General features: G+C 57.7%; 1 protein-coding gene across 1 annotated transcript; it reads left to right on the plus strand.

Moving 5' to 3' along the window:
• Window positions 1-24,927, plus strand: TRMT44 (tRNA methyltransferase 44 homolog). Its single transcript, XM_052641646.1, has 11 exons — window positions 1-649; window positions 2,828-2,942; window positions 5,704-5,923; window positions 7,986-8,054; window positions 9,012-9,119; window positions 10,156-10,227; window positions 14,208-14,314; window positions 15,522-15,705; window positions 17,831-18,248; window positions 20,289-20,405; window positions 24,457-24,927. Exons 1-11 carry the CDS (start codon window positions 1-3, stop codon window positions 24,684-24,686), a joined length of 2,289 nt encoding a protein of 762 aa, XP_052497606.1. The 3' UTR covers window positions 24,687-24,927.
• Window positions 24,928-25,174: the final 247 nt, after the last annotated feature.

Raw genomic sequence — 25,174 nt, forward strand, 5'->3', positions numbered from 1 at the left:
ATGGCTGAGGTTGGTAGGGTTGCGGTGAGCGGCCCAGGTTCGCGGCTGCTCCCAGGCGGCTTCTGGGCGGCGGTGGCTGTGTGGGTGGAGAGGCCGCAGGTGGCCAACAAGCGGCTGTGTGGCGTCCGCCTGGAGGCCCGGCGGAGCGTCTCCTTGCCCCAGACCGGGCACACCCACCTCCGGCCCAGTGCAGGCCCCGAGCCCGAGAGGCTTGCGGAGGCGGGAGGATGTGGGCCCGACGCGGGGCCGGGACCCGTCCGGCCTTCCCTCGACGGGGGCCCGGGCCCTGGACCGAGCGCGGGCCCCGATCACGGCCGCCAGGAGGCCCAGGGCCGGCGCCAGCCAGAGGAGGAGCCCCGGGAAGCCGCCGCCGCCGCCGCGGCTCAGCTCTCAGGGACCCCTGGGCAACCTGGCAAGGCTGCAGCCCGGGAGGGTGACCTCCCCGCCGCCGACCTGGGTGCTCTCTGGGACGCCTTCGCTCAGAGCCTCGCCGGCGACAGTCGAGAGGTGCTAGCCTTCCTCACCCGCACCGGGGCAGGATCGCCGCCAGAGGGTCGGCGCGAGCTCGACTTGCTGCTCAGAACCGTCATCCCCAAAACGAACCCGCATTGCCCGCTTCGTGGTCTGAGGAGAGAAATGGTCGTGCAAGGTATAAAGAGTGTGTTTCTCATAGTGGCAGTTTGTCAAGAGATTCCCCACAGAGGCAGGCACAAGTTACAGTGGCAGGGATGAGTTTTAATTGGTGATAGGATGTCAGGCTCTGGAGTGGGAAATGGCAACCTCCTCTCCGGGATCCTTGCCTGGGAATCCCCGTGGACAGAGGAGTCTGGCGGGCTGTACAGTCCATGGGGTTGCAAAGAGTCAGACACCGACTGAGCGACTGAGAAGGCGCAGGCTTGTCACGGTAGGGAGGAGAGTCCAGCGTGAACCTAACTCCACTCTGCTAAGTGCAAGAAGTGATTGGGGCGTTTTACAGGGAGAGTGAAAGAAGAGAATGGGGCAGTGTTGTGAGGCAGGTGAAATTAACAACAAGCAGGAAAAGGTGGGGGATAGGTCGTGCAGAGCCCATCGGGGGTTTGCCAATTGGTGCCTTCTGAAGTTACGTCCTCCCGTCCCGCAGAAGCCAGGGTCATAGCGACCCCACCTTCAGGTATGGGCTGGAACAGTCTGTTCCTCTGTCAGCCTTGATTTTCCCCAGTGGGCACTTCAGGGGGGCCTAGAGTCCTGCTCGGGATGTGGTCTTGAGTTCTTGGGAACAGTGACAGTGTTTGTTCTAGTCTTTGGGCTGTGGCTGAACCCTAACAGAGAGGAGCAAGCCTAGAGTTTGGTCCAGCAGGGCATCTTCAGCAGGGGATGTTGTTGGGTTAAAAAGCAGTCAGTAAGTGCTAAGGACTAAAGGCACCTAGTCCGCCTGTTTCCTCATGACGGCCTTGTTGTCCTTCAGTTACCGAGTCTTGTCCGACTCTTCGCCACCCCATGGACTGCCGCACGCCAGCCTCCTCTGACCTCCACCATCTCCCGGAGTTTGCTCAAATTCATGACGCCCTTGGGAGGTTGTAGATCGTTTGTGGAGGGGGCATGTGGAAATGTGGATCCCTAACACGGAGGATGGGGTTGTTGACTGGGGTGTTGTCTGGAAGGCTTGGGGGAGAAGGTGAAGGAGGGCAGGACGACGAGCGGTCGGGAGGCCTCCAGTAGTGAAAGGGATGAGGAAAGTGGCCTCCCTGCCTGCCAGAGCCGGCGGCTGAGCCGGATCCTTCTCGGCTTCGAGCCTCCGTGGTCTCTCCTGCTGCTGTGTCTCTTCTGCCTCTAGCTGGACACACTTCTCAGCTTTCTGGTGCCCTCGTGGCTAGACCGGCACCCCCGGCCTCCGCACAATCCAGGGTACCCTCTTTCTCTCCTAGGCCCGTACCGAAACCCTGGCACGTGTGTAGGTCCCTTTTTGCTGTGTAACACTGTGGTCACAGGTTCTGGGTGTTAGGGTGTGAGCTGCTCTGGACGCAGCTCTGTCCAGAAGCAGTGATGCTGAGTCGCTGGTGGGTGCGTCTCTCTACCCCTGCCCCCCAGTACTGCTGGCCTCTGTGCCTCTTCCCAGGTGTCCCCGCCTCCTGGAGACCCTCTCTAATTCTGATGGTAGAACTTAGCTTAGGAGCCCTCGGCTTTCAGCACCTTTTACAGTTCTGCTTTTGAACTGTGGTGTTGGAGAAGACTCTTGAGAGTCCCTTGGACTGCAAGGAGATCCAACCAGTCCATCCTAAAGGAAGTCAGTCCTGAATATTTATTGGAAGGACTGATGCTGAAGCTGAAAGTCCGATACTTCAGCCACCTGATGTGAAGAGCTGACTCATTTGAAAAGACCCTGATGCTGGGAGAGATTGAAAGTGGGAGGAGAAGGGGACAACAGAGGATGAGATGGTTGGATGACATCACCAACTCGTCGGACATGAGTTTGAACAAGCTCCGGGAGTTGGTGATGGACAGGGAGGCCTGGTGTGCTGCAGTCCATGGGGTCGCAAAGAGTTGGACCCGACTGACAGACTAAGCTGAACTCTCCTGGCCTGCGGGGATGAGCGCATCCATGCTCACAAGGCCTTCAGACATGGAGGTCTGCATGCTCACGTGGGTCTCAGTGAAGAGTGGGGCGGGCTAGGCTTGGAGATACAGCCATGACCAGGACAGTCACTGCGGTCAGTTAAGTGGGGAAAAGCCCTGGGGGTTGAGGGCACAATGATGGGGGTGGATTCAGTGCTGTGCTTTTAAGACCACTTCCGGCGAGCCCCTGAACTGAGCAGTTTTAATTGATCATCCCTATTTTCTTTCTCCGCAGATGTCCTCAATGGAGCTGTAACTTTTTTACCTTTGGAAGAGGATGATGAAGGGAATTTAAAGGTTAAGATGAGCAACGTGTATCAAATTCAGCTCAGTCATAGCGGAGGAGAATGGTAAGTACTGGATAACTGATTCCTCTTTCTCAATGATCTCTGGTTTCAAGCAGTGATTTCTTTGGGCAACTGAAAGATTCTAGGTCCCCAAGGAGCTACAGGGACTCAGCCTCTGGCAGATCAGGTTTGTGGGCTCTGCTTGCTGGTCAATGTTTTACCCTGATGCATCCTTGTCCCTTTCGGCACCTGGGTGGTCCCAGCCTGGCTGGAGTCTTTGGCCCCTACTTTCCGTGTCAGCTTGATGGTTCATAGCACCTGGTTCTAGTACCGAATTCAAATAAACACGATCCTTCTGTTATTTTGTCATATCTTACACCCTGGTAACAGGGGTGGTTGGAAGCATCCTTTTGTATTTCCTGCTGAGGCTCACGTGGTCTTAGACGTAGTGAGTATTCAGTGATGTTTTATTCTAAACACAGCAGTCTAATCTGTTCCCTTAAACCCACATGCTGTTCGGCTCTGTCCGGAAAGTGTGAAATTCGGTTTACTTCCATTTGGTACTTTTTAAATGGAAAAGTCAGAGGAGAGGGAGACCACGCGTTGCTCTTCTGCTCTTTTCCTGGAGATCTGCACGGGTCTGTTTTTCCCCGACAGCCCTTGGAGCATGTCTGTTTGACCGCTGTGAGCTGTGCACGTGGTTTCATGAAGACGCCAGGGGACAGGGGGAGAGCTGGGCTTGGGAGTCTCATAGACTTGGGTCCTCGCAGCAGTGTGACCTTGGGAGTGTCGCCTCTGCCCCCCGCTCTTCTCACCTCTGAAACACGTTTAATACTTTGTGAGCCCCTGAGGAGGGGGCTGGGCCGGGCTTCCCAGGGACCTGTTGGAGGTCAGACACTAGGTGGGGTGCCCAGGGTCTGCCCCGGCGGGGAGCCTCCTGACAGGTGTTAAATGTTCCCCAAGGGCCCCTTCCTCTCCGCTGGAGAGGGTGGGCAGACCCTCGGGGAGAGCCGTGTGTGCCCCTGGGCGTTACCTGGGGAGTGCTGAGGCAGGAGCTGGGGGGTGAGCCCTGGAGCCCGCTGTCTGCCGGCCCCAGTGGGGAAGCGCAGCCTGGGGCCTGGCCGCGGCAGTGCCCAGTGTGGCTGGCCTGGTGAAGCCCGTCCCCGTTCCCCACGAGCTCTGAGTGCTCGGCTGGCCGCCCCGCACCGTTACTGACTGATGCTTCCTGTCGCCCTGCTGAACACGGGTCACAGTGAGACTGCATGTGTGGCTTTCTCAGTGGAGCGTGAATGGACTTTTGGTGGCTGCCTTCGTGGGGCGCGGCACTCCTGGTCAGTGCCTCGTTTCGGCAGGATTTGTGGTCTCCCCACCATGTGGTCGCACTGGGCCCCGGGGGTCAGCAAGGCCCAGAGATAGGTGGATGCTCTAAGGCAGGTGCTGCCAACCGCAGAGGTGGAGGAGTCCCCTCGTTGACCAGGGCAGGGCTCTGCCCACTGTACCAGCGTGGGCGGGGATGACCCCGAGGCCTGAGCAGGTGAGGGTTAGTGTGGCGGCCCCAGGGTCACCTGGGAAAGAGCATGAGGCCCCGGAAGAGCAGGGGAAGGGCCCCAGTGAGTCCAGAAGGATCACTTCCGAAGGGCAGGGAAGGAGAAGGGAGCAGCCAGGCCCCGCCCCGCCCCACCCCGCCCCTCCCCTCCCCTCCCCTCCCCTCCCCACCCCGCCCCTCCCCTCCCCTCCCCTCCCCTCCCCACCCCGCCCCTCCCCGCCCCTCCCCTCCCCTCCCCGCCCCTCCCCTCCCCTCCCCGCCCCTCCTCTCCCCTCCCCGCCCCTCCCCGCCCCTCCCCTCCCCTCCCCGCCCCTCCCCGCCCCTCCCCGCCCCTCCCCGCCCCTCCCCGCCCCTCCCCGCCTGCCACCCACCCAGTGACGACGACGCCCACCTGGTTGCGACTCTCAGTGGAGACTTGGCTCCTGGTTCTTATGAGAGCGAGCTGTGTCCTCTGACGTGCCTGGTGCAGCGCAGCTCTTGCCAGCCGGGGACTCCTTGCCGGGCCTCCCCTCCCACCGGCCTACCCTGTGCCCCGCCCCACCCAGCTGCCTGTGTGTCTGCTCCTTCTTGGGGCCCCCATTGAACAGCACCTCCTTTACCGTGGCCCGACAGTCCTGACACTTCTCCCCTGCATGGCGCTGCCTGGATCGCAGCCCTAGAGGGTATGTTGTCCTGACCTGAGTCCTCGGGAGCGAGCACCTGCCCTGGCCAGGTGCTGCTGGGGCCGGGTCACGCGGCGAGCTGGACAGACTGGGCCGTAGCCGCCCTGCACGCTGCTGGTGGAGGACGCGCAGGGGTCAGCGTGGACTGGGAGCCCCAGTGGCTGCCTGTGTGTCCTCAGTTTGGTAACTGAGCGCCACCTTTCTGGCCAGGAAGTGCGTGGTGACCCAGCACTGTGTATCTGGGTTGCCCATGTGAAATGTACAAAACGTAGAAAAATTAAAGAAACCGTGGACGCTTTAGAATCTGGCGGGTTACCATGTGAGTGGGATGTGAGAGGAACCTTGTTTAGCCCTCCTTCCAGCGGGCTTTGTTGAGGTATGTGAATGCATGTTTAACAGCATTTGCAAGAGAGGAGGAATTCTTTTGCCTTTTAGATGTGTTTTTCTCTACAGGATGAAATTGTGTAACTGGTTGCAGCTTGTTTTGTGTTTGGGTACAATATTTGGAAATCATAGATAGCTACTCTAACTTGTCTTCTTTCGGTAAATAAATGTAGAGTTTGAAAACAAGGCCTGAAAGCAGCCCTGCTTATTCATATTTCTCTTATTTTCAAAGGTTCATATCTGTTTTAATTTTCTGTCCAGAACGATGGCATTCAGATGGCACTGTGTATCCCAAACCCAGCTGGCTTGGAGAAGAGTTGCTGGCCAGGTTGGCCAGGTGGTGTGTGGAGAGCAGGCAGAGTGGGTTCAAAAGCACCCTGTCCCTCATCTCCATCGTGAAGTACAGCGCGGCTTACCAGGCGCTGAAAGAGAAGTACAAGGCCATGGTCAAGGTGATTCTGGGGAAAGACGTCTGGGACCCCCCGCCCCCACTTAAGAGAGGTGATGTACCAGATGACTCCAGCTAACATCGTGTTCCCTGTGTGCCTTTTAGTTTCATAGAGGCAGATATTAAGTCAAAATATACCCACCTGTGGCCCCCCATTACAGCCTGTACTTTGACATACTAAACCATAAAAACATTGGCAATTATGGAAAAGGATATTTTTTTTGGCACGTTGCTAATTTATTTTTTTTTCAAGAGAACAAAAGGGAAGTCTTTTTAGTTAAAAATAATTGAATATTAACTACTAAATTGCCATAATTCTTGAGTATAAACAAAAAGACATTCGGAGAAAATATAAGAAAAGTTAAAGTACAAAAGCATATCCAAAAAGGAGATCAATTTTATAAAATGTTATAACTTTATATCTAAAATGTGTGTGGGGGGAGATAACGATAAACATCTGTGTATTCACACCCAGCTTAAGAGAGAGAGCATCACAAGCACGTCTCGGCACGCTGTGCTGTGCAGATGCTGTGCTTTCCGCAAGCTGCAGGCCCGTGACGGCCCTGTGTGGAGTAGGTCTGTAGGCACTGGTTTCACTGCATTTGCTCAGTTCATATGTCTGGGTCTGCTTTTGGTAATTTGCCCAATATTTCTAGCTTGTTCACGATTAATATATTTGTCATGATGACCTGTGATCATGGTGACCTTTGAAGTTAGTACTGCAGCTCATTGAAGACTTAGATGAGGGTTGGCATTTTTTAGGAGTAAAATTGTTATTTTGGCTGCACCGTGCCGCTTGTGGGGTCTCAGTTCCCTGACCAGGGATTGAACCTGTGCCCTCAGCAGTGAAAGCATGGAGTCCCAACCACTGGACTGCCAACAAGCCCCAACAGTAAAATATTTTTTAATTAAAGTGCCTACTTTTTTTTTTTTTGCGTAATGATATTACACACTTAGTAAACTACAGTATAGTTTCAAGGTAACTTTCATATGCACTTGGAAACCAAAAAATCTGTTTAGCTCACCGTACTTCCCCTGGAGTAGGAAATGGCAGCCCACTCCAGTCTTCTTGCCTTGAGAATCCCATGGACAGAGGAGGCTGGCGGGCTGCAGTCCGCGGGGTTGCAGAGAGCCGGACATGCCTGAGCGCGCACGCGCATAGCGCCTCGCTGCAGCATTCACTTTGTGGTGGTGCCTGGAACCGAGGCGCCTGTGCTGACAGCTGAACCTCCTTTGACCTCTTCCTAGTGTGTCTCCCTCCCGTCTAGAAGTGACCACAGTTTATCACTGCAGAGTTTTGTATTTTTTAATCTGCTGTTGCTGCATTACAAAGCATCTCCTAGTCTCAGGCATGAACAGTACCCGCTCATTCCTGGGGGATCACACACTGGTCTCGGGCTGGCTGGCCTCACGGCGCCCCCCGCTTCCCTCTCAGGTCCTGGCCTAGCGGTGCTTCATTATCCTGCTATTTAGAACCTTCACGGAGGTACTCCTTTCTTCTTCCAGCTTTTTAAATCGTCCTTGGTGAGATGGTTCGTGTGAACTGTCTAATCCGCTAGACTGGAAACAGAAGTCTGAACTTTTAACACTCGCCGTTGGTGCAAGACACCTGTTCTGCGCATTACTGGTGTTAACAGTGAGCCCTCACACTTGCACAGCCAGCGTTTCCAGGTTCAAGGAACCTGACGGTCATCCTGCATGGGCGTTAGGTCGTATCTTTATCCTTGCTTTACAAATAGGGAGATGGGGGCAAAACAGCTGAGTGACACTCCTGGCGAATGATGGCAAGATGCCAACAGACCGCAGGGTGGAGCACTGACCCCTGCCCCCATGACCCCTGCCCCTTGGCTTCCTTGACACCCCCACCCCTCGATTCCTTGTTTATCAGACTCCGTCTTCGGGGATGGGGGGTGTAGGCAACGTAGCTGAGCCTTTTCTCTTGATGTCCAGTGGCCTCATCTAAGTGTCTTTCTTCTGCAGTCTTGCTTTGGACTCCATTGGTCTTCATGTGTCCTGTTACACACAGGTATGGTGGAAATTTACAAATGCTCTTGATAATTTTGTAGGTGTGGCCTGAAGTCACTGACCCTGAGAAGTTTGTATATGAAGATGTAGCTATTGCTGCCTACCTGCTGGTAAGACTGTGTGACCTGAGTGGGTGGAAGGATGGAAGGGTGCCCGAGGCAGCTCAGGGTTTTTATAGTTCTGTCTGTCAACATTGGGCTTCCCTGATAGCTCGGTTGGTAAAGAATCTGCCTGCAATGCAGGAAACCCTGGTTCAATCCCTGGGTTGGGAAGATCCCCTGGAGAAGAGAAAGGCTACCCACTCCAGTATTCTGGCCTGGAGAGTTCCATGGACCGTATAGTCCATGGGGACACAAAGAGTTGGACCTGACTGACTGACTTTGACTTGTCAAGGTTGGATACACATGTAATTTTTTTAAGTTTTGCATGGTGCTTTTATGTGAATATAGAACAAGTTTGGATTGTGGACCAACAGGAGTTCGATTTTTTCCAAATTACTAGTCAGCACGGAGACACCGCCTGGCGTTGGGGAGCCCTTGGGGGCCCATCTGATGAGCTCCTGCTTCCCGCCCTCACATCAGGTGACTCAGGTTCGTGGCCTTCCTGGCCAGCTCGCTGACCACCTGGACTTGGACACACCCTTTTGCTTGATAGTCTGGGTTTCCTTATCTATGAAATGTCTAGAAGAGATAATCTCTGAATTCCTTTCAACTGTAATTCTCTCGGTTTTAGAAGTAATAAGGCCTCTCAAAGTATACCAAACCAGAAGAACTGAGAGAAAGCTGGAAGGAACTAACAGTTATCTGTAAAACTCTTGCCCAGAGCTGACCGCGCAAGCATGGGCTCTGGGTGGGAGACGAGGAGGTCCTGGCCCGTGCCGCCTCGGGTGAGTGGGGCTGCCGTCCCCACCTCCCTCTGCTCACCTGGGCGTCGCCTGTGTGGGGCCCCGGCGCTGGAGGCCTCTCTGCCTCTCCTGGGAGAGCACTGCAGTCCACGTGGCCTTGTGTGTGAATTATTCCAGGGCAGAGCGCACCACAGACTGACCTTGCTTTTCCTGTTGACTTTAGATCCTCTGGGAGGAAGAGAGAGCCGAACGGGGAGAGACCGCCCGGCAGTCCTTCGTGGACCTTGGCTGTGGCAATGGCCTCCTGGTCCACATCCTGAGCAGCGAAGGGGTAAAGCGCGCTGGGGCCGTCTCTAGACCTCTCTAGGGTGTCTTCATGTCCAGCACAAGGCCTTTCTCTCCTGGGTTTGGAGGCGGCCGGGCTGTCAGAGGTGCAGTGGCTGTTGGTGACGCCATCGAGCAGGCAGCCTGTCCATGGGAGGGTGAGGCAGCCGCCTTGCTGGACGAGAAGAGGGTCCTCGGGGACAGGCGGCCTGCGAATGACACCCTTGCAGCAGCAGGGGTGTTCTTGTTGCTGCTTTCTTTGGAAAACCCAGCATTTCAAGGCGCGGGGAGGGGTAAGGGGCGAGGGCAGCTCTGCTCTCGAGGAGCCTGGGGTCTAGCTTGGGGGACGGCCGGCGCCCGCGTACTGAGCATGCGTGAAACTGATGCTCAGTTCTGCAGCCATTTCCTTGGTTGTGAAGCAGAGGCCGTGAGAACCGGGAGCTGCCCTGGCCCCAGGAGCGGTTCTGGGCGCACAGGTGGCAGTGCCCACTGCTCCCTGCCCCCAGGGCCGTACCGTCCTGCCTTGTGGACGAACACGCGTGTCCTCGCCTGCGGGACTTTGGGGTGAGGTTGTTAGGGCCGCCTTCTGAGGTGCTTGATAGAAAGAGTCTGCGGGCCCTGGAGCAGCCTGTCTGTGGTGTTAGCACATCGCACGGTGACTGGGAGCCGGGGGTGGGGCCCGGGGAGAGCTGTAGGTGGTCGGGGCGCACTGGGTGCTCAGGACCCCGGAGCAGGGCTCTTCTGGGCTGGATGAGCAGGTGGGCCCGGAGCTGAGCTTGGCTGAGCGCAGAGGCGGCGGCTCCCTTCAAGGGAGGCGTGTCCCCCAGGGCTGTGAGTGGGCCTGGCGGTGTCTCCAGGCCTCGCCTCACAAAGGCACCGTAGCCGGGGTCGTGTCTGGGCCCTGGGCTGAAAGCGTCTGTTTCTCAGCAGCTCAGGGTCCCTGCGCCTCTCAGGGAGCGGTCTCTGCAGCGTTTGATTCGTTCTCGCTCGTTTCTGACGACATACCCACCTTAACCTTTGGTTCCCGAAATTCATCTTTTCAGCATCCAGGCCGAGGGATTGATGTCCGAAGAAGAAAAATCTGGGACATGTACGGACCCCAGACCCGCCTAGAGGTACTGGCTCTGTCCCTTCGCTTGACCTCAGCAGGCTGCCCCCAGTGCGGTTGTTTCCAGGAGAGAGTCTGTGTGTGGGGGGCCAGTCAGAGGTGCTGGTAACCACAGCACCCCACTCTCGGCTCGCTGCTCTGAGGCTTGAACGGAGGACGCCCCCTTAGACCTTCCCCATCTCCGGTTATATTGAAAGGTCACTGACTTCAGACCTACCCTGCCTCCGATTATACTGAAGGGTGGATGCCCCCTTAGACTTCCTGCCTCCGGTTATACTGAAGGGAGGGTGCTGGCCTCCGGAGCGGGGGTGCTGTCTTGGCCCCGGGTCTTCTGCGGCTGCTTTGGGGGCATCCGCTCTGGAGCCTGCCGCAGGCTGCAGTTGAAACATTGCTTTGGCAGTGGGTGCCCCCACTGCGGGGACCGGTTCGGGGCGGGGGGCAGTGTGGACAGTCCTGCTCTGACTAGCGTGGCCAGGAGAGGCCTCTAGCTAGGGACAGGTTGTCAGGGAGTCAGGGGAAGGGGAGCACGGAGGCGCGGGCAGGGCTGGGCTGCGGGTGTGCGGATGTCTCGTGGAGACAGCATGATGGCTTCCAGCTCTCTGGCGGCCAGGTCTCAGTTGTGGCCGCAGGGCTGCAGTCAGCTGCACCGAGGTCTGGAGCAGGTCCAAGCTGTCAGACAGGGAGGTATCTCGGGGGGCAGGCAGGTGGGCATCTCCCCCACAGCACCCGCCTGGCAGGTCTGGGCTCCAGCGTTTCCCAGCCTCAGCCTCTCATCCAGACCTCCAGGTCAGCAGGGGAGCGCCTGGCCCTGGGGCTCCGTCCTTGGCTCTGGAGTGCCGTGGGGGCTGCTGCTGCCCAAACACCCACATCGCCTCCAGACCCTCGTCCCCCTGCTGATAAGATGCGTGGGTGTGGCTAGGACACCACCTCTCTTCTGCACGAGGACAGGACGCTGACTGACAAGTGGGAGAAGCATTTACTTTTCAGTGTGGAGGACGTCAGGAGCCTGTGGAAGTGGAGAGAAGCTTGTAGTAAATCCCAGAAACTCAGGGGCCAGCTCAGCAGTGGTTCTTTGTCTCATCCCCTCTCCCACAACCCCAGCATTAGCCTCACTGTGTTTGAAACAAATCTCCAATATATTGTTTCACCTGTGAATAGAAAACAAAGTTTTCAAGACTATATTTTCTCTTCACTTTTCTTTTAAAGTTGAGAGTAGTGTTGCCAAAAATTAAAAAGGTTGGAGGAAGTGACGTTTATTGCAGCTGCCCGGCACCTCTTTACTGTTTAGGTTTTCATTATATATTTACACTCTGCTTTATGCTACGAGGGTTTGCACTTGCTTATATAGTCAAACAGGGCTTCCTGATGGCTCAGTGGGTAAAGAGTCTCCCTGCTCTGCAAGGGACGCAGGTTCAACCCCAAGGTCAGGAAGATCCCCTGGAGGAGGGCATGGCAACCCTCTCCAGGATTCTTCCCTGGAGAACCCCATGGACAGAGGAGCCTGGCAGGCTACAGTCCATGGGGTTGCAAAGAATCAGACATGACTTAGCAACAGGGATATGTTCACAGATGACAACACATGAGAATATCTAAAAAGTCTCAGGTTTGAAGAACTCTGGTAAACCAGGGAACGGACTCCTGCTAGGGGTGGCTCTGCAGATCCATACGCGGACCGTGTCTTCTTACACAGGTAATGAAGTTGGGCTCTGAATTGCAATACGAGGCTGATGATCAAAGCTAAGGGAGTAACATGGTTGTTTTCACAATCCCGTGTGTCCCAGGTGAAGAAGCAAGATAACTTCTTCACGTGGAAAGTTCAGATAGCAGTTGAGTAGGCTGTCTGTTCAAGTCCTGTCTCTATGGAAGCTGGCTGGCATTCTATGCCCTGTGCAGGACAGGTAGAGGATTCTACTTCTTTTTTTACTTTGGGGGCCTTTTTTTCAAGTTGAAGTATGAAAGTGTTAGTTGCTCAGTCATGTCCAACTGTTTGCAACCCGTGGGCTGTAGCCCACCAGGCTCCTCTGTCCATGGGATTCTCCAGGCAAGAATACTGGAGTGGGTAGCTACTCCCTTCTCCAGGGGATCTTCCCGACTCAGGGATCGAACCCGGGTCTCCTGCATTGCAGGCAGATTCTTTACTGTCTGAGTCTCCAGGGAAGTGGTAATGTTGGGTTAGTTTCTATTGTACAGCAAAGGGATTCGGTTATTCATGTGTGTGTTTTCCACAGCCTTTCCCGTTCCGGTTTATTGCAGGATATTGAATGTAGGTGCTGTGCAGCAGGCCCGCGTTAGTTATCTGTTGGGTGCACAGTGGTCTATACATGCTGATCCCAAACGCATAATCTACCCCTCCGCCACCCCTTTCCCATTTGGTAACCCTAAGTTTGTTTGCTGTGTCCGAGGGTCTCTTTCAGTTTTGGAAATAAGTTCATGTATATTGTATTTTAGGTTCTACACGCAAGTGATCCCACTTGATGTTTGTTTTTATCTGACTTGCTTCACTGACTGTGATCATTTCTAGTTCCATCCATGTTGCTTAAATGGCATTATTTCAGTCTTTTTATTACTCCATTGCGTGTGTGTGTGTATATGTGTGTGTACGTGTCTGTACACGTACACAAGTGCTCAGCGCTTGTCTGTTTCCTAGTAAACAAGTGATCTCCATGAACAGGTGCAGTCTGGACATTCAGAGGCCAAGTCTGCGATACAGCTTTTTTTTTCTGACGCCTCATTTGATTATAAGCTAGAGATGGTGAAGGAAAAAACACGTGCTTTTGATAACAGCACCGTGATGATCACAAAATGTCTTAACTTTGTAAAACTCTGTATCAAAAGAACTATTGCAGTTTGCTGTATTCAAATTTTCAGTTAAAGCTTTTTTCTGAAACAGGTGGGGCTTTGCTTGCTTGCCTCGGGGCCTGCATTCTTCAGTTTTAAAATTAGGAGGCTGTTGAGTGTCTGTATAGACTCTCCTGTCTCTCCAGTTCTTACTGACAGATGAACTATTGAGACTGTTGACTTCACTAATTAACGAAGTAATTAATGAAGCCCTGCTAATTAATTAACTAGCAGAAGGGATAGGTGTTCACTGAAAGTTCTTCAATCATAAAAACAAGCTGTTCCCAGCTTAACCACAGAAATCATCCCAGTGGTGAACACGCTTGTTCCGTGGGTAGAAGCTTGCTGTCCGAGTGCTCACACAAGGTCGTATTGTAGCAGCAAAGGCTGGTGTGCACTGTGTCTGTGGATTCTGCCTGTGCTGTCTCTCTCCGCTGCTGCGCTTCAGGCTGTGGGTTGACGGGCCGTCAAGGTGTAAATGCATCGGGTTGCGCGTCAGGCCAGCCTCAGACCTCCCTGCTTCCCGCTTGCTCTGCAGGCCCTTTCTTGCTCCCGTGTGTGCACTCCTGCTAAGGCGCTTCAGTCCTGTCCGACTCTTGCAACCCTATGGACTGTAGCCCTCCAGGCGGCTCTGTGCTTGGGATCGTCCAAGCGAGAATGCTGGAGCGGGGTGCTGTTTCCTCCTCCAGGGGCTCTTCCCAACCCAGGGATCAAACCCACGTGTTGTCCATCTCTTGCGTTGGCAGGCAGGTTCTTTACAGTTATTGCCACCTGGGAAGCCTTCCCTGCTCCCATCTTCTGCCAAAAGTAAAGCAGTTCACATGGCCCCCATCTCCTTCATGTAAAAAGGGTGTTTTTAATTATGAGCAGCTGATGAGCACTCAGAAGGGTGGTGAAGGGTGGTGTTCGCTCCTCGGGTAATGGTGCTCGAAGTTGCCATTTCCCATACCCTCAGGCGGGTGGGCTGGGCACACGCGTTCCTCACTCCTGGCCCAGCCTTTTTCCTTCTGCAGGTGAAGACCCACAGCCCTGAGGGGCTGAGACCTGTCCCGGGCAGCTGTGTTTCTGCAGGGGCTGCGGTCTCTGTCTCCTCGCGTGTTCTGCTTTCATGGACTAGATGTTCAGTCTTGTTCTGCGTCTCTCTTTTAGGAAAGTGCAATCACACCAAATGATAAGACCCTTTTCCCTGACGTCGACTGGCTAGTCGGTAACCATTCTGATGAGCTGACGCCATGGATCCCAGTCATTGCGGCCAGGTGAGCTGATGGGCCTGTTGGCACCATGGTGGCTGGGGATGTCCCATTGCCTCAAGTCTCGCTGTCCAGACCCATAGCTTCTGGCTGCTCGTGGCTGTTGAGCGCTTAAATGTGGCTAGGTTACTTTGTCGAGATGATGGCATATTGCTGCTACTGCCAAGTCGCTTCAGTCGTGTCCGACTCTGTGCGACCCCATAGACGGCAGCCCACCAGGCTCCTCTGTCCCTGGGATTCTCCAGGCAAGAACACTGGAGTGGGGTGCCATATTGGCTGTATTTAAATTTAAAAATATAAAGTAACGTAAGTGGTTCACACGTTCACATTGTATTTTCGTTGTGATTCGTTCTATTGTGTTTGTATCCAGTGTTGAAATGTGTTTTTCCTGGGACGTTTTCTCATAGCAGGAGGGATTGCCTGTCAGTATAAAGACGCTCTGCTGGTTCCGGTGATTCACAGTGTTAGTTTCAGTGTACAGTATAGTGACTGAACATTTTCCTTGGTTGTACTGTCTGTAGTTATCATAAAATATATAAATATAAAATATTTTATATCATAAACTATCGTGAAATGCTGTGCTGCACAGCGTATCTTGTGTCTTGTTTAACTTGGACAGGGTCGTCTGTATCTCTTTTCTGCCCGACCCCTGCCTTGCCCTCCCACCCCCCGCCAACCCCCGCTCTCCCCATGGTGACCACCGCTTCATTCTGTATATCTGTGACTCTGCTTCTTTGTTATCTTCATTCAGTTTTTTTTTGATTCGGCACACAAGTGACAGCACACAGTATTTGTCTTTCTCTGTCCGACTTTACTTCACGAAGCATGACATGGACTGTTTTAGAATAGCGTAGGCCAGGCAGCAAACCGTAATCGTGTGGTGCCTGCCTCTGAAATTTCGCATCCACAGCTGCAGTCTCAGGTGCATCAGGGGGCTTCAGGTTCCAGCTGATGGTCACAACTGCAATAGAAAGAATACTTTTTATAGAAGTAATTACGTTCATGTTTCACTGAAAAGGTGCTGTGCTGTGTTGTCTCTAGAATGTCAACTGAGGGGAGCTGTGATTCGCTCTTTATATAAAAAGCACCGTTAGCCAGTAGCCCATCATTTGCATTTTGCCCCACACACCGCTGCCGAGTGGCTTTCCGCAGCACTTTCCTCACCGAGCCTGTTCAGGACTTTGAGCTTCCATGTCGCCGGTTGTCTCTGAAGGTCTTCCTACGCCTGCCGCTTCTTCGTCCTGCCCTGCTGCTTCTTTGACTTCGTCGGGAAGTTCCAGCGGACGCAGAGCAGCAAGACGCAGTACCGAGGGTACCTGGACTTCGTCACCGAGGTGGGCTCGGCCTGCGGCTTCCACGTGGAGGAGGACTGCCTTCGGATCCCTTCCACGAAGCGGGTGTGTGCTGGCCACCGGGGCTCTCCTCCGTGGGCACGTGTGGCGTTTCGATGGAAAGCGTGGGGCCGTCCTTGTCACAGACCCGTAGACGAGTCGGTGATGCCCAGAGAAGTGGGTTCTGACCCGGCGGCCCCAGCACGGCGCCAGCGGCTTCTGGGGCTCGCTGCGTGCCTGCGGTCCCTCCCTCACAGGCGTCCTGGACCCCCGTCTCCAGGCCAGTGGCCCCTGCAGCAGTCCTCACCTGGCCCCCATCTCCTCCCCAGCGGCGGCGACTGGCCCTCGGGCACCTCCCAGAGTCGGCGTCAGCTTGGCTTTGGTTTGTGGGCTCAGTGCCGCCGGAGGCTGAACGCTTTAAGTTCTGACTTCAGTTCAGTCGCTCAGTCGTGTCCGACTCTTTGCGACACCATGGACTTAGACTCCCAAATAATGGGCTGAAATTGCTTCCAAACTTCAGAATGATTTCAAATGTTCTCTTTAAAAGCCTCATTAATTCAGATTTACTTGAAATGAATTTGTCCAGGGAGAAGTTGACCCTTGCACTGCCTGTCGCCTTGCCAGATGGTCGGGGCCGACCTGCTCACCACTCAGGGGGCTTGAATCTCTGGGAGTCAGGGCAAGTGTTGACATCGGTTTTATGTTAACCTCTGGTCGCTTTCTTCCATGAGACTCTAGGTTGCCAGTGCTTTTAAAAAGACACTCACACTCAAGCCCGTCATCCAGATCTCCGCTTCACGGCCTGACAGCGGTGAAAGGGGGGAGATGGGGCTTAACTCTGGGCCCCGCCACGTGCTGGCAGCACACTCAGGGCCAGCACAGGCGCTGCCAGGCGGGAGAAGCGGCAGCCCCCAGGCGGTGCTGGGCCCCTCAGTCAGCTCCAGGCGCGCCACTGCTGTCGCTGCTCAGAATCTTTTCGGAAACGTCCTTTAGCACTCAGCTTGGAGCCTTCATGTCATCCTGCCAGTTGCCCTCTGTCTTGGCAAGTCACAGCCTCTTCTGAGGTTGGGATGGAGTTTGGCTAGCGTTTGTGCCTCCCAGGTGGCGCCAGAGGTAAAAGAACCCTCCCGGCAACGCAGGAGACGTGAGACCCAGGCTCGATCCCTGGGTCGGAAAGATCCCCTGGAGAAGGAAATGGCCACCCGCTCCAGCGTTCTTGCCTGGAGAATTCCACGGATAGAGCCTGGCGGGCTGCAGCCTGTGGGGTCGCAGAAGAGTCGGACACAACTGAAGCGACTTCGCACGCACACAGAGTTTGGGTCGTGTGTGTCCAGGGATCCTACGGTTCCGGTGTTTGCATTTGCTGTCACTGGGAGGTGGAGGCCACAGGCCCTCACTCCACCTCTCCGAGCCTCAGTGTTCATATAGATCGTCTGGTTCGGGGGTTGGATGCAAACATAGGTGTCCACACGCAGCAGCCGTTAAGGACTGAACACGGGTCCGGCGCTCTCGTTCCGCGTGCACGGAAGTCATCACCTGCCCGGGGTGGCACGGTTAGCAGGTGGCGCAGCTGCAGAGCCGTGATGGGGGCTCCGATGTGATCGGAGGCACTTCCATCAGGTTCCAGCCTGCAGAGGACGTCCGGAGACGCCGTCCCCACAGCAGCATCTGCAGCCCCGGCCTCTCACTCCAGGGCAGCCCGCGCTGGGGGGAACGTGCAGCGTGAATGGGCCATCCACGCAGCGCCTGGTGCTCTGCTGGGGGTGCACATGCTTCCCTGCACCAGCGAGGCTGCCCCTCGAGAGCTCTGGGGGTTCCCGGCAGGGTGTGTGTGGGGCGGGGGGTGCGCGACGGGGCTGACACAAGCAAAGCGTCCACGGCAGGCCGAGCCTGGTCAGCTCAGTGAAGGCGACCTTGGTCTGTATGTCAGGCTCCGGGGTCGGCTCAGTGAAGGCGACCTGGGTCTGTATGTTTGTCAGGCTCCGTGGGATCTGAGTGGTGAGGTTTTCTGCGGCCTTCTGCCTTTAGTTGCTTATTTTGAGGTCACTGATGCTCGTATTTGTTTATAAAATAAGGATTCCTGTCAACATAGGTCCCTAAGGCTTGAGGAGTTTGTTCTCCAGGATGAGAGAATTCTGTGGGAAAATACCGCTGGGACCTGTTAAAGCATGTCTCGGCTCTCCACTTGCAGGTCTGTCTCATCGGGAAGTCCAGGACATACCCGCCCGCCAGAGAGGCTGCCATGGACGAGGAGAGGACCCGCTACATTAACAGCAGGCGGGGCCGCCCCGGGAGCCCCCGCAGTGGGGCTCCTGCCCCTCTGCCCCCCGGGGCCGCTCCCAGCAGCGCTCCTGGCCCCGAGGGGCATGGAGCCCTGGACGCCTGGCCCGCGCACACAGCGGAGGCTGGAGCCAGCCAGCAAGGGGCCGGAGCCCGAGCGGGGGGACTCTGGCTGTCTGGGTTTCAGCCGCGGGAGAAAGCCGAGCGCCTGAGGAACTGTGCCGCCCTTCCTCGAGAGTTTGTGGACCGAGTGGTTTTGCAAGTGGCGCACTTGTTGCTGGGAAAGAGAAGTCCTGCAGGCGGGAGTGCGCAGGCCTGGAATCGCGGAGGTAACCCCCAGCCCGGGCTTCCCGCTGGGTGCCAGGCGGGAGCATCTTCACTTGTTCTCTTCAGCCTGAGTTTGAAACTACGTGTACGTGTGTACATTTGCTCAGTCGTGTCTGACTCTGCGACCCCATGGACTGTGGCCCACCAGGCTCCTCTGTCCGTGAGATTCTCCAGGCAGGGATACCGGAGGGGGCTGCCATTCCCTTCTCCAAGGGGTCTTCCTGGCCCAGGGATCGAACCCACGTGTCCTGCATTGCAGGCAGAGCCACCTTGAAACTGTATGGTCTTTTTAAATTAAATTTATTTTAAGGAAGCAGGGAGGCTTCTCCCAAGCTCATTAGAAAACCCTCTTCCTTGTAGTTCTGTTAACACACAGAACCTTGGTGCCTCAGAGGAGGAAGCTGAGGTCATGGGGAAGTCTCAGGGTCCAGAGCTCCTTGTTTTCCCTTTATTGAGATGATCCAGACAGACAGCCAGGTTGCTGGCTGCCAGAGAGGAGCCCCAGCCCGGGAAGGCCTGGGAGATGCTCTGATGATCGACTTGTCTCTGAAATCCCGAAATGCAAAAGTCAGACGTGGTGAAAGGGAGATGTCTGTACCTGATTGCTCTCGGTTTGAGAGTGTGATGGAATCTGTGGCTCTCGAAAGGGCCAGGGGCTCCCTCTGTAGCTCAGTTGGTGAAGAATCTGCCTGCAGCGCAGGAGACCCGGGTTCGGTCACAAAGAGTCAGGCATGACTGAGCGAGTAACACTCGCACTTCCTCACTTAGCCAGGGATCAGGTTATCAGGAGAGTTAAGACAGGCTGACGGAAGGCGCCTGTCGCCACTGGAGAGCTCCGCAAGGCTGCCCGGGAGGGGGACGCTCACCCTTCGGGGAGGAGGCCGAGGCCCCGCCGTCAGTCGGGGGTGCTGCCTGCTGGCCCCGTGGTTGGGCCAGACCGGCGGTGGTGAACAGCAGGCCTCCCCCGGCCCCTGGCGTGGAGGGCGTAGCCCCGAGTTTCTTCCTTCACCCCCACACCCCTCCCATCCCCTGTGTCCATGCGCTGTGGCAGCACCATCGAGCCTGTCCCCTCCAGGGATCCCCGACCCTGTGGCCGTCTGGCCAGGAGAGCCTCTTGGGGGCTCAGTTCAGGTGGCTGACCGCCAGGTGACTACGGACAAGGCCCAGGGGCTCTGAGGAGTTCTGGGGGTCAGCACCCCCTTCCTTGAGGCACCCTGCAGAGGCGGGCCAGGCTGGACAAGGAGGAAGAGGTGGGTGGGCTCCACGTGGGGCCTCGAAGGGCCCAGAGCCTCCAGCCCTGCACGCCACACTGAAAGTAAGGCCTCTGACCCTTAGTTCCCAGGATGGTCCGTTCCTCTGGGGTGCCCTTTTATATGATTGCGCCTAGGAGGTGCTGGCCTCTGCCTGGGGTGGGATGCCCTGCCAGTGAGTGAGGACGGGGTCTCTTTCTGGGCTCGTGCGGGGGTCTGGGTGCTCCAGGGATGGGGTCTCAGGCCACCTGCCTGCAGGAGACGGCAGGGAGCCAGGCAGCCCCCCCGCTTCCCCACATGCGTCTCCGAGGGTCAGCCCGCCCTGGGGCGCTCTGGCTGCCTGGCCAGCAGTGAGAAGTCTGCCTGGTGCCGGTGGGGGCACCCTTAGCCTCAGAGCTGCAGGCTCCCCACCTTAGTCATGGGAATTGGTGACCCCGGGCCCAGGACCCCCGTGTGTCTGAGCCCTGTGTGACCAGTGAGTAGTCTGTCCCCAGGGCTTGTTGACCCAGGGCCTGGTGTCTGCCCTCCGCAGCCTGACCAAGGGCACACGGGGTGGAAGGGGGTGGGCCGGCCCCAGAGGTCGGGTCGGGACACACACACGTGGAAGGTCGAGCCAGAGGCGGAGTGTGGAGCCGTGTGCACAAGCCTGCGTTGGGGAGCCCTTGAGGGGCAGCCCCAGGGGCAGTAAGGACCATCTGGGCCCACATTTAATTTTCCCCTAATCCTCACAGCGGGGCTTGGGAGGCGCTGGTGGATGGCTCTCATGTTTAGGGACAACCCCCTCTCCCACAGGGAGCCTGTCCTTGGCGGAGGTGGCCGGGGAGCTGGACCGGGAGACGCTGCGGAGGCTGAAGCGGGAATGTGGGGGCCTGCAGACGTTGCTGAGGAACAGCCCGCAGGTGTTCCAAGGTGAGGCGCGGCCATGCGCCCCGGCGCTGGCGCTGGGGGCCCCTGTCCCGTTCCTGAGGAATGACTGCATCTTAGAGGGGTCCAGAGCCAGAGCATGGCTCCCTCGTGTGCGTCTCACACGGGGCCGGAGTGTGGCTCACGCCGCTCTCTCTCTGATGCTCCCCAGCCTCCGCCTTGGCCCCCGGGCTCAGCCCCACCCCATCCAGGGTGTGCCCCTTCGCCCTCGGAGGGACGAGCCTGCTGGCGGGGCCTCCTGTCTTGAAGCATTTCTGGTGGCGCTCGGGTACCTGCTTTGCTTTGGCCTCTGGCTGCCTGTGGACTGGAAGCACCCTGAGCTCCCAGCCAGCCCTGCCCTGCCGCCCCCGCTTCCAGGCGAGCAGCAGGAGGGCCTGGGCCTGCGTGCTCCTCCACCCGGCTTCGGGCTCTGCAGGGTGGGGAGCAGTCCCCGCCTTCCCTGCGCTCTGCTGGGGTTGCGTCACGGATGTGTACACGGCACCGGGGTTCAGAGGAGGCCTGTTCACTTTCAGCCGCACGAGGGGGGTTCTGCGGACCCTTCCGCCAGGGGGTCTGTGGTTAGCTGTGTGTACTTTCTTTCTTTCTGGAAGTATCTTACAGCACACTGCAGCTGGCATACTCTTCACCCCTAAATAGTTCATGTGTGGCTTTAAAGTCAGTGGGCGTCTCCTTGCGTTGCCCTGTGTCGTGGGTGATATCCCTGCCCAGGGAGGCCTATCGGGGACGCTTCCGCTCAGGCCGCAGCGTCTGTGCTGGTCATGGCATCCGGGACAAGGAGAAGCATGTCCGGCAGAGGGAGCAGCGTGTGGGAAGGGGCGGCCCGTGGGTGTGGTTGGGGCTGTGGCCCCCAGGCTTCTGACCAACGAGGGCGAGGTGACTCCCCTGTGACCGTGGGGAGGAGGGCCAAGCTTCCGAGACCTCTGCACACAGGGTCCTGAGCGGAGGGGCAGGGCCTTCGGGTCCCAGGCGCGGACACGGGCAGCCGTCCGAGCCCCAGGGGTGGGCAGGTGCCCCTCCCAGCCCGCCTTTGTGGTCCTCCCATGGGGTCGGGGTGGGTAGGGGGGTCGCAGGGCTGGAACATGACCTCCAGCCCCTCCCGCAGCCCGTAAGGCCCCCCAGGAGGAACGCGCGGGTGTTCACACTCGCGGTGCCTCTGGGTGGCCTGGCTGGCCTTTCAGGGCTGTTTTCATCTCCACTTGGATTAAACGCTCCTGTTGTGACGGGGGTGGGGAGCCCTGCAGAGGAGCTGCGGCTCCAGAGGGCTTGTGGCGGGCAGCCCACAGGTGAGTGGAGGTCGGGGGCGTCCCTGCTGACCGGGCTCCGCTGTATGGAGCTTCAGTGGCTTAAAAATCCCCGTGCCGGGCGCTGCTCTGCCCTCTGCTGTTCCTGGTGCGTTTTTGGTTTGATTTCCTGAAATCGTGTCTTTTTTCCCGCATCATAAATACACGTGTGTGTGATTGCTTTCTGTGTGGTTGGCATTGAGGGGCATATTCACTTATTTCTGGAAACACTTTTGAATCAGAGGCGTGGGCATCGAGTGCCAGTAAACATGCTGCTCCCAGTCACGCAACAAACGTGCCTGAGCTCAGGCTTTTCTCTGTAGGATTCTTTTTAACTAACATGGCTGGTTTTCCAGTCACGGTTACACGAATGAGAAGCTGAAGGCAGTGTCAGACCTTTCAGTTTGGCCTGCGCTGAGCCTCTCATGGGCCGGGCTGGAATCCTCGCCCAGCCTTGAGGATGCGGACCCAGCTGTGGAGGGCAGTCCCCAGCCTAGGGTGTCCGACGAGTGGGGGGGCTGGGCTGGTCCCCCGGGTGAGATGGACCCCAGAACTGGTGCTGCCGCGTGCACCCCAGCGCCCAGTAAACTTACCTCTGCAGGGTTTGTGGGGCTTCCCTGGTGGCTCAGCTGGTGAAGAACCTGCCTGCCACGCAGGAGACCCTGGTTCGATTCCTGGGTCGGGAAGATCCGCTGGAGAAGGGATAGGAGACCCACTCCAGTGTTCTTGCCTGGAGAATGCCATGGACAGAGGAGCCTGGTGGGCTACAGTCCACAGGGTCGCAAAGAGTCGGACACGACTGAGCGACTAAACCACCACAGAGAGTTTCTGGGAGACCCTTCTGCCGTTTCCTTGGGACACTTTGGTTCAGGCGACGTCCGTGGTCAGAAATGGCAGAGGGGCAGAGCCGTGGGTTCGTGAGTCCGCAGGGCTCGCACTTTGGGAGGCGAGGAGCTCAGGGGTGGGTGGAGAGTGAGCTGGCACAGCACGTTTCCTGCTTGTGACGCCCTGAAAATCAGGGCATGTTTCACCCGGTGAGAGGCTGCTTCTGGCCCGAGAGCTGGCTGGAGGGGCACACACGCAGGGCACAGGCCTGCCGAGGCATGGGGTGTGTCCTGGGGGACGGAGAGGCCATCAGCCATCCCGGCCCCGGGACGCCCTGGCCTCTGCCCTCTCGGGGGCCGCCCCTCATCCTGAGCGCCCACTCTCCTGGCCTTACGAGTCCTGGCTGGACCCCTTCTCCCAACCCTGCAGGGACTGCTCCTGAAACGCAGTCAGTGGAGGGCCTGCTGCAAGCCTGCCGGCCCTGAGGGGCGGGGACCAGTCCCCCTCTGGACGGCGGGGGTCTGTCGCCACTGGTGGTCCCAGCAAACCCCTCACCGTCTTCCCCCAAATTTCTCTCAAGCCTGTCCAGGGAGTGGGGGCGGGGGGCTGCCTTTCGGATGCATACTGCTGGAGTTGGGGACATCTTGCACCCTGTCCAGGCAGTGAGGGGCCCCCCATCTTTCGGATGCACACTGCTGGAGTTTGGGGGTGCCCCGGGCACCCTGCTCCAGCCGGGCCGTGTCATTCCCGGCTGCGCCAGGAGGTGCTGCTGTGGGCACACCATCCAGGCCGTGGTTTCCTGCCCAGCTCTCAGGCCAGGGAGCTAAGCTCTCTGTTCGCCCCGCCTGGCCCTTCGGAGGTGCTTGTCGGCCGCACCGAGGCTGAATCCCTCGTTGTGTCCTCCACACACAGAGGCGCCTCTGCGCTTCCTTCCTCTGGCTTCGAGGGGCAGTTTTAGTAAATCATCAGTCTCCAGAGACAGGCGGTCCCATTATTGCCGTAACAGGAGGCAATCTGCAGGGGAAATTGGAGCTTTCGCTCCCACTTTGAAGTTTTCCTTAGAGGTTGGGGAGCCAGATTTGTTGAGTGAGCGGCCTTCATTTCTCCCAGAGCCGCTGTGTCTCCACGTGGTTTTAGCGCTTCCAGGGGAAACCACCAGGGCTTGGCTGCTTCAGCCCATTTCCGTGGGGATGTTGACTTCTCGGGACAGGGCGAAGGCCAGTGGAAGCCCTCGGGGCAGCTTCCGCGAGTCCCTGCACCAGCTCAGGAGGCCACTAGGCGGCGGTCAGCTGACAGGCGCATCCTTCCCCGGGGTGGCCCAGCGCCCGCCACCGCATCGCAGCCTGTCCCCCCCCTCCCTGGCCACCAGGGCTGCCATGAGCCCCCACTTCCTCTGGTTGTAAACCTCACCCCTGGTCTTCACCGGCCAGAAAGGACCCCACCCCGTCTCACTGCGCCTCCTGTTTGTGATGTGGCTGCGAGTCCTCGGGGGCCAGGGCCGCCTCACAGATGCCCCAAACCCTTGCCTGTATCAGGACCATGCTCGTGGTTGCCTGGTCCTTAGCCCCATCCCTCGAGCTGGTGCCCATGCTGCCCAGCCCTCTCTGGTCACTCTGGTCTTGCCATCACCACGGCCTCAGGCACAGGCTCCTCGCCCCTCCCCAGGGTGTCCGGCAGCTCCTCCTAACTACCCCCAGCCCCGCGCTTCCACCCTGCCCTCCTTCCCCCTCACCCCTGCCTCCGGCTCCGCTTTAGGGGCGACTGCAGGCCTCGGGCGGGTAGGGGGCTCTATCTGCCTCCCCTGCCACGCCTCCTGGGGGCTGTGCCCGCAGCCTGGGACGCCTGCACCCACAGAGCCTCCCCCCCAACCCCCGCCCCAGGAGCCCACGGCCCGCAGCTAACTCTGCCGCGTCTCTCTGTTCCAACCCCAGTTCTGCACGGGCACGTGCGCATCCGCGACTGGCGGGAGGAGAGGCCGCGGAAGCAGGAGGAACCAGAGGCGAAGCGGAGGCCGTCCTCCGACACCTTCAAAACCCGCATCTGCTGGTTCTTCGCTCATCACCCCGACGGCTGCGTCCTGCCGGCGGACTGCTGCCCGTTCGCCCACGGGCCCGGGGAGCTGCGGCCGGCGCCCCGCACCAAGAAGCAGCCAGCTCTTTGAGCGGCCGGGCCCGGGGCTTGCGTCCTGGCCGCGGTCGAGGTCGTGGGCCCCGCCTTCCTCCAGGCTCGCTCGGGATCCTGCCCCGCCCTCCGCCCCATCGCTGGCTGCTCCTGCCCTGCGTCTTTACAGCCGGCAGAGCCAAGGCCTCAGGTGCAGGAAGGCCTTGAGCCGGCCCTTCTGGACCCGCGCTCCCCCGCCACTAGGCGCCTGGGGGTCGGCTTCCTCCTGCTCTAGGTCTTCTCCCCACAGACACTGTTGACTCTTGATTCCAGGAGAAAAAAAAATCCTGAGGATGTGCTTCTGTTGTAAATTGTTTACAGTTTTACACAGAAGGCCGTGTCAGTGACACTGGTGCGCCCCCTGATTTTCATGGAATGTGTCCACGGCCTTTCCCTTTGGAGGGTTCCTCCTGGGGGCGCTCTGGGTTCATTCACGGGGGATGAGAAAGAACCCATTCTTTTCTGCTCAGGGCAGCCTGAGGGAGCTGC

The sequence above is a fragment of the Budorcas taxicolor genome, chromosome 6 (assembly GCF_023091745.1).
Source record: "Budorcas taxicolor isolate Tak-1 chromosome 6, Takin1.1, whole genome shotgun sequence".
NCBI classification, from domain to species: Eukaryota; Metazoa; Chordata; class Mammalia; order Artiodactyla; family Bovidae; genus Budorcas; species Budorcas taxicolor.

Bases quoted from the DNA above. Each gene is read 5' to 3' on its own strand.
- TRMT44 (XM_052641646.1), top strand. From the start codon at position 1: ATGGCTGAGGTTGGTAGGGTTGCGGTGAGCGGCCCAGGTTCGCGGCTG. The intron at 650-2,827 runs GTATAAAGAGTG...CTTTCTCCGCAG, and splicing joins GAGAGAAATGGTCGTGCAAG to ATGTCCTCAATGGAGCTGTA. The intron at 9,120-10,155 runs GTAAAGCGCGCT...TCATCTTTTCAG, and splicing joins ACATCCTGAGCAGCGAAGGG to CATCCAGGCCGAGGGATTGA.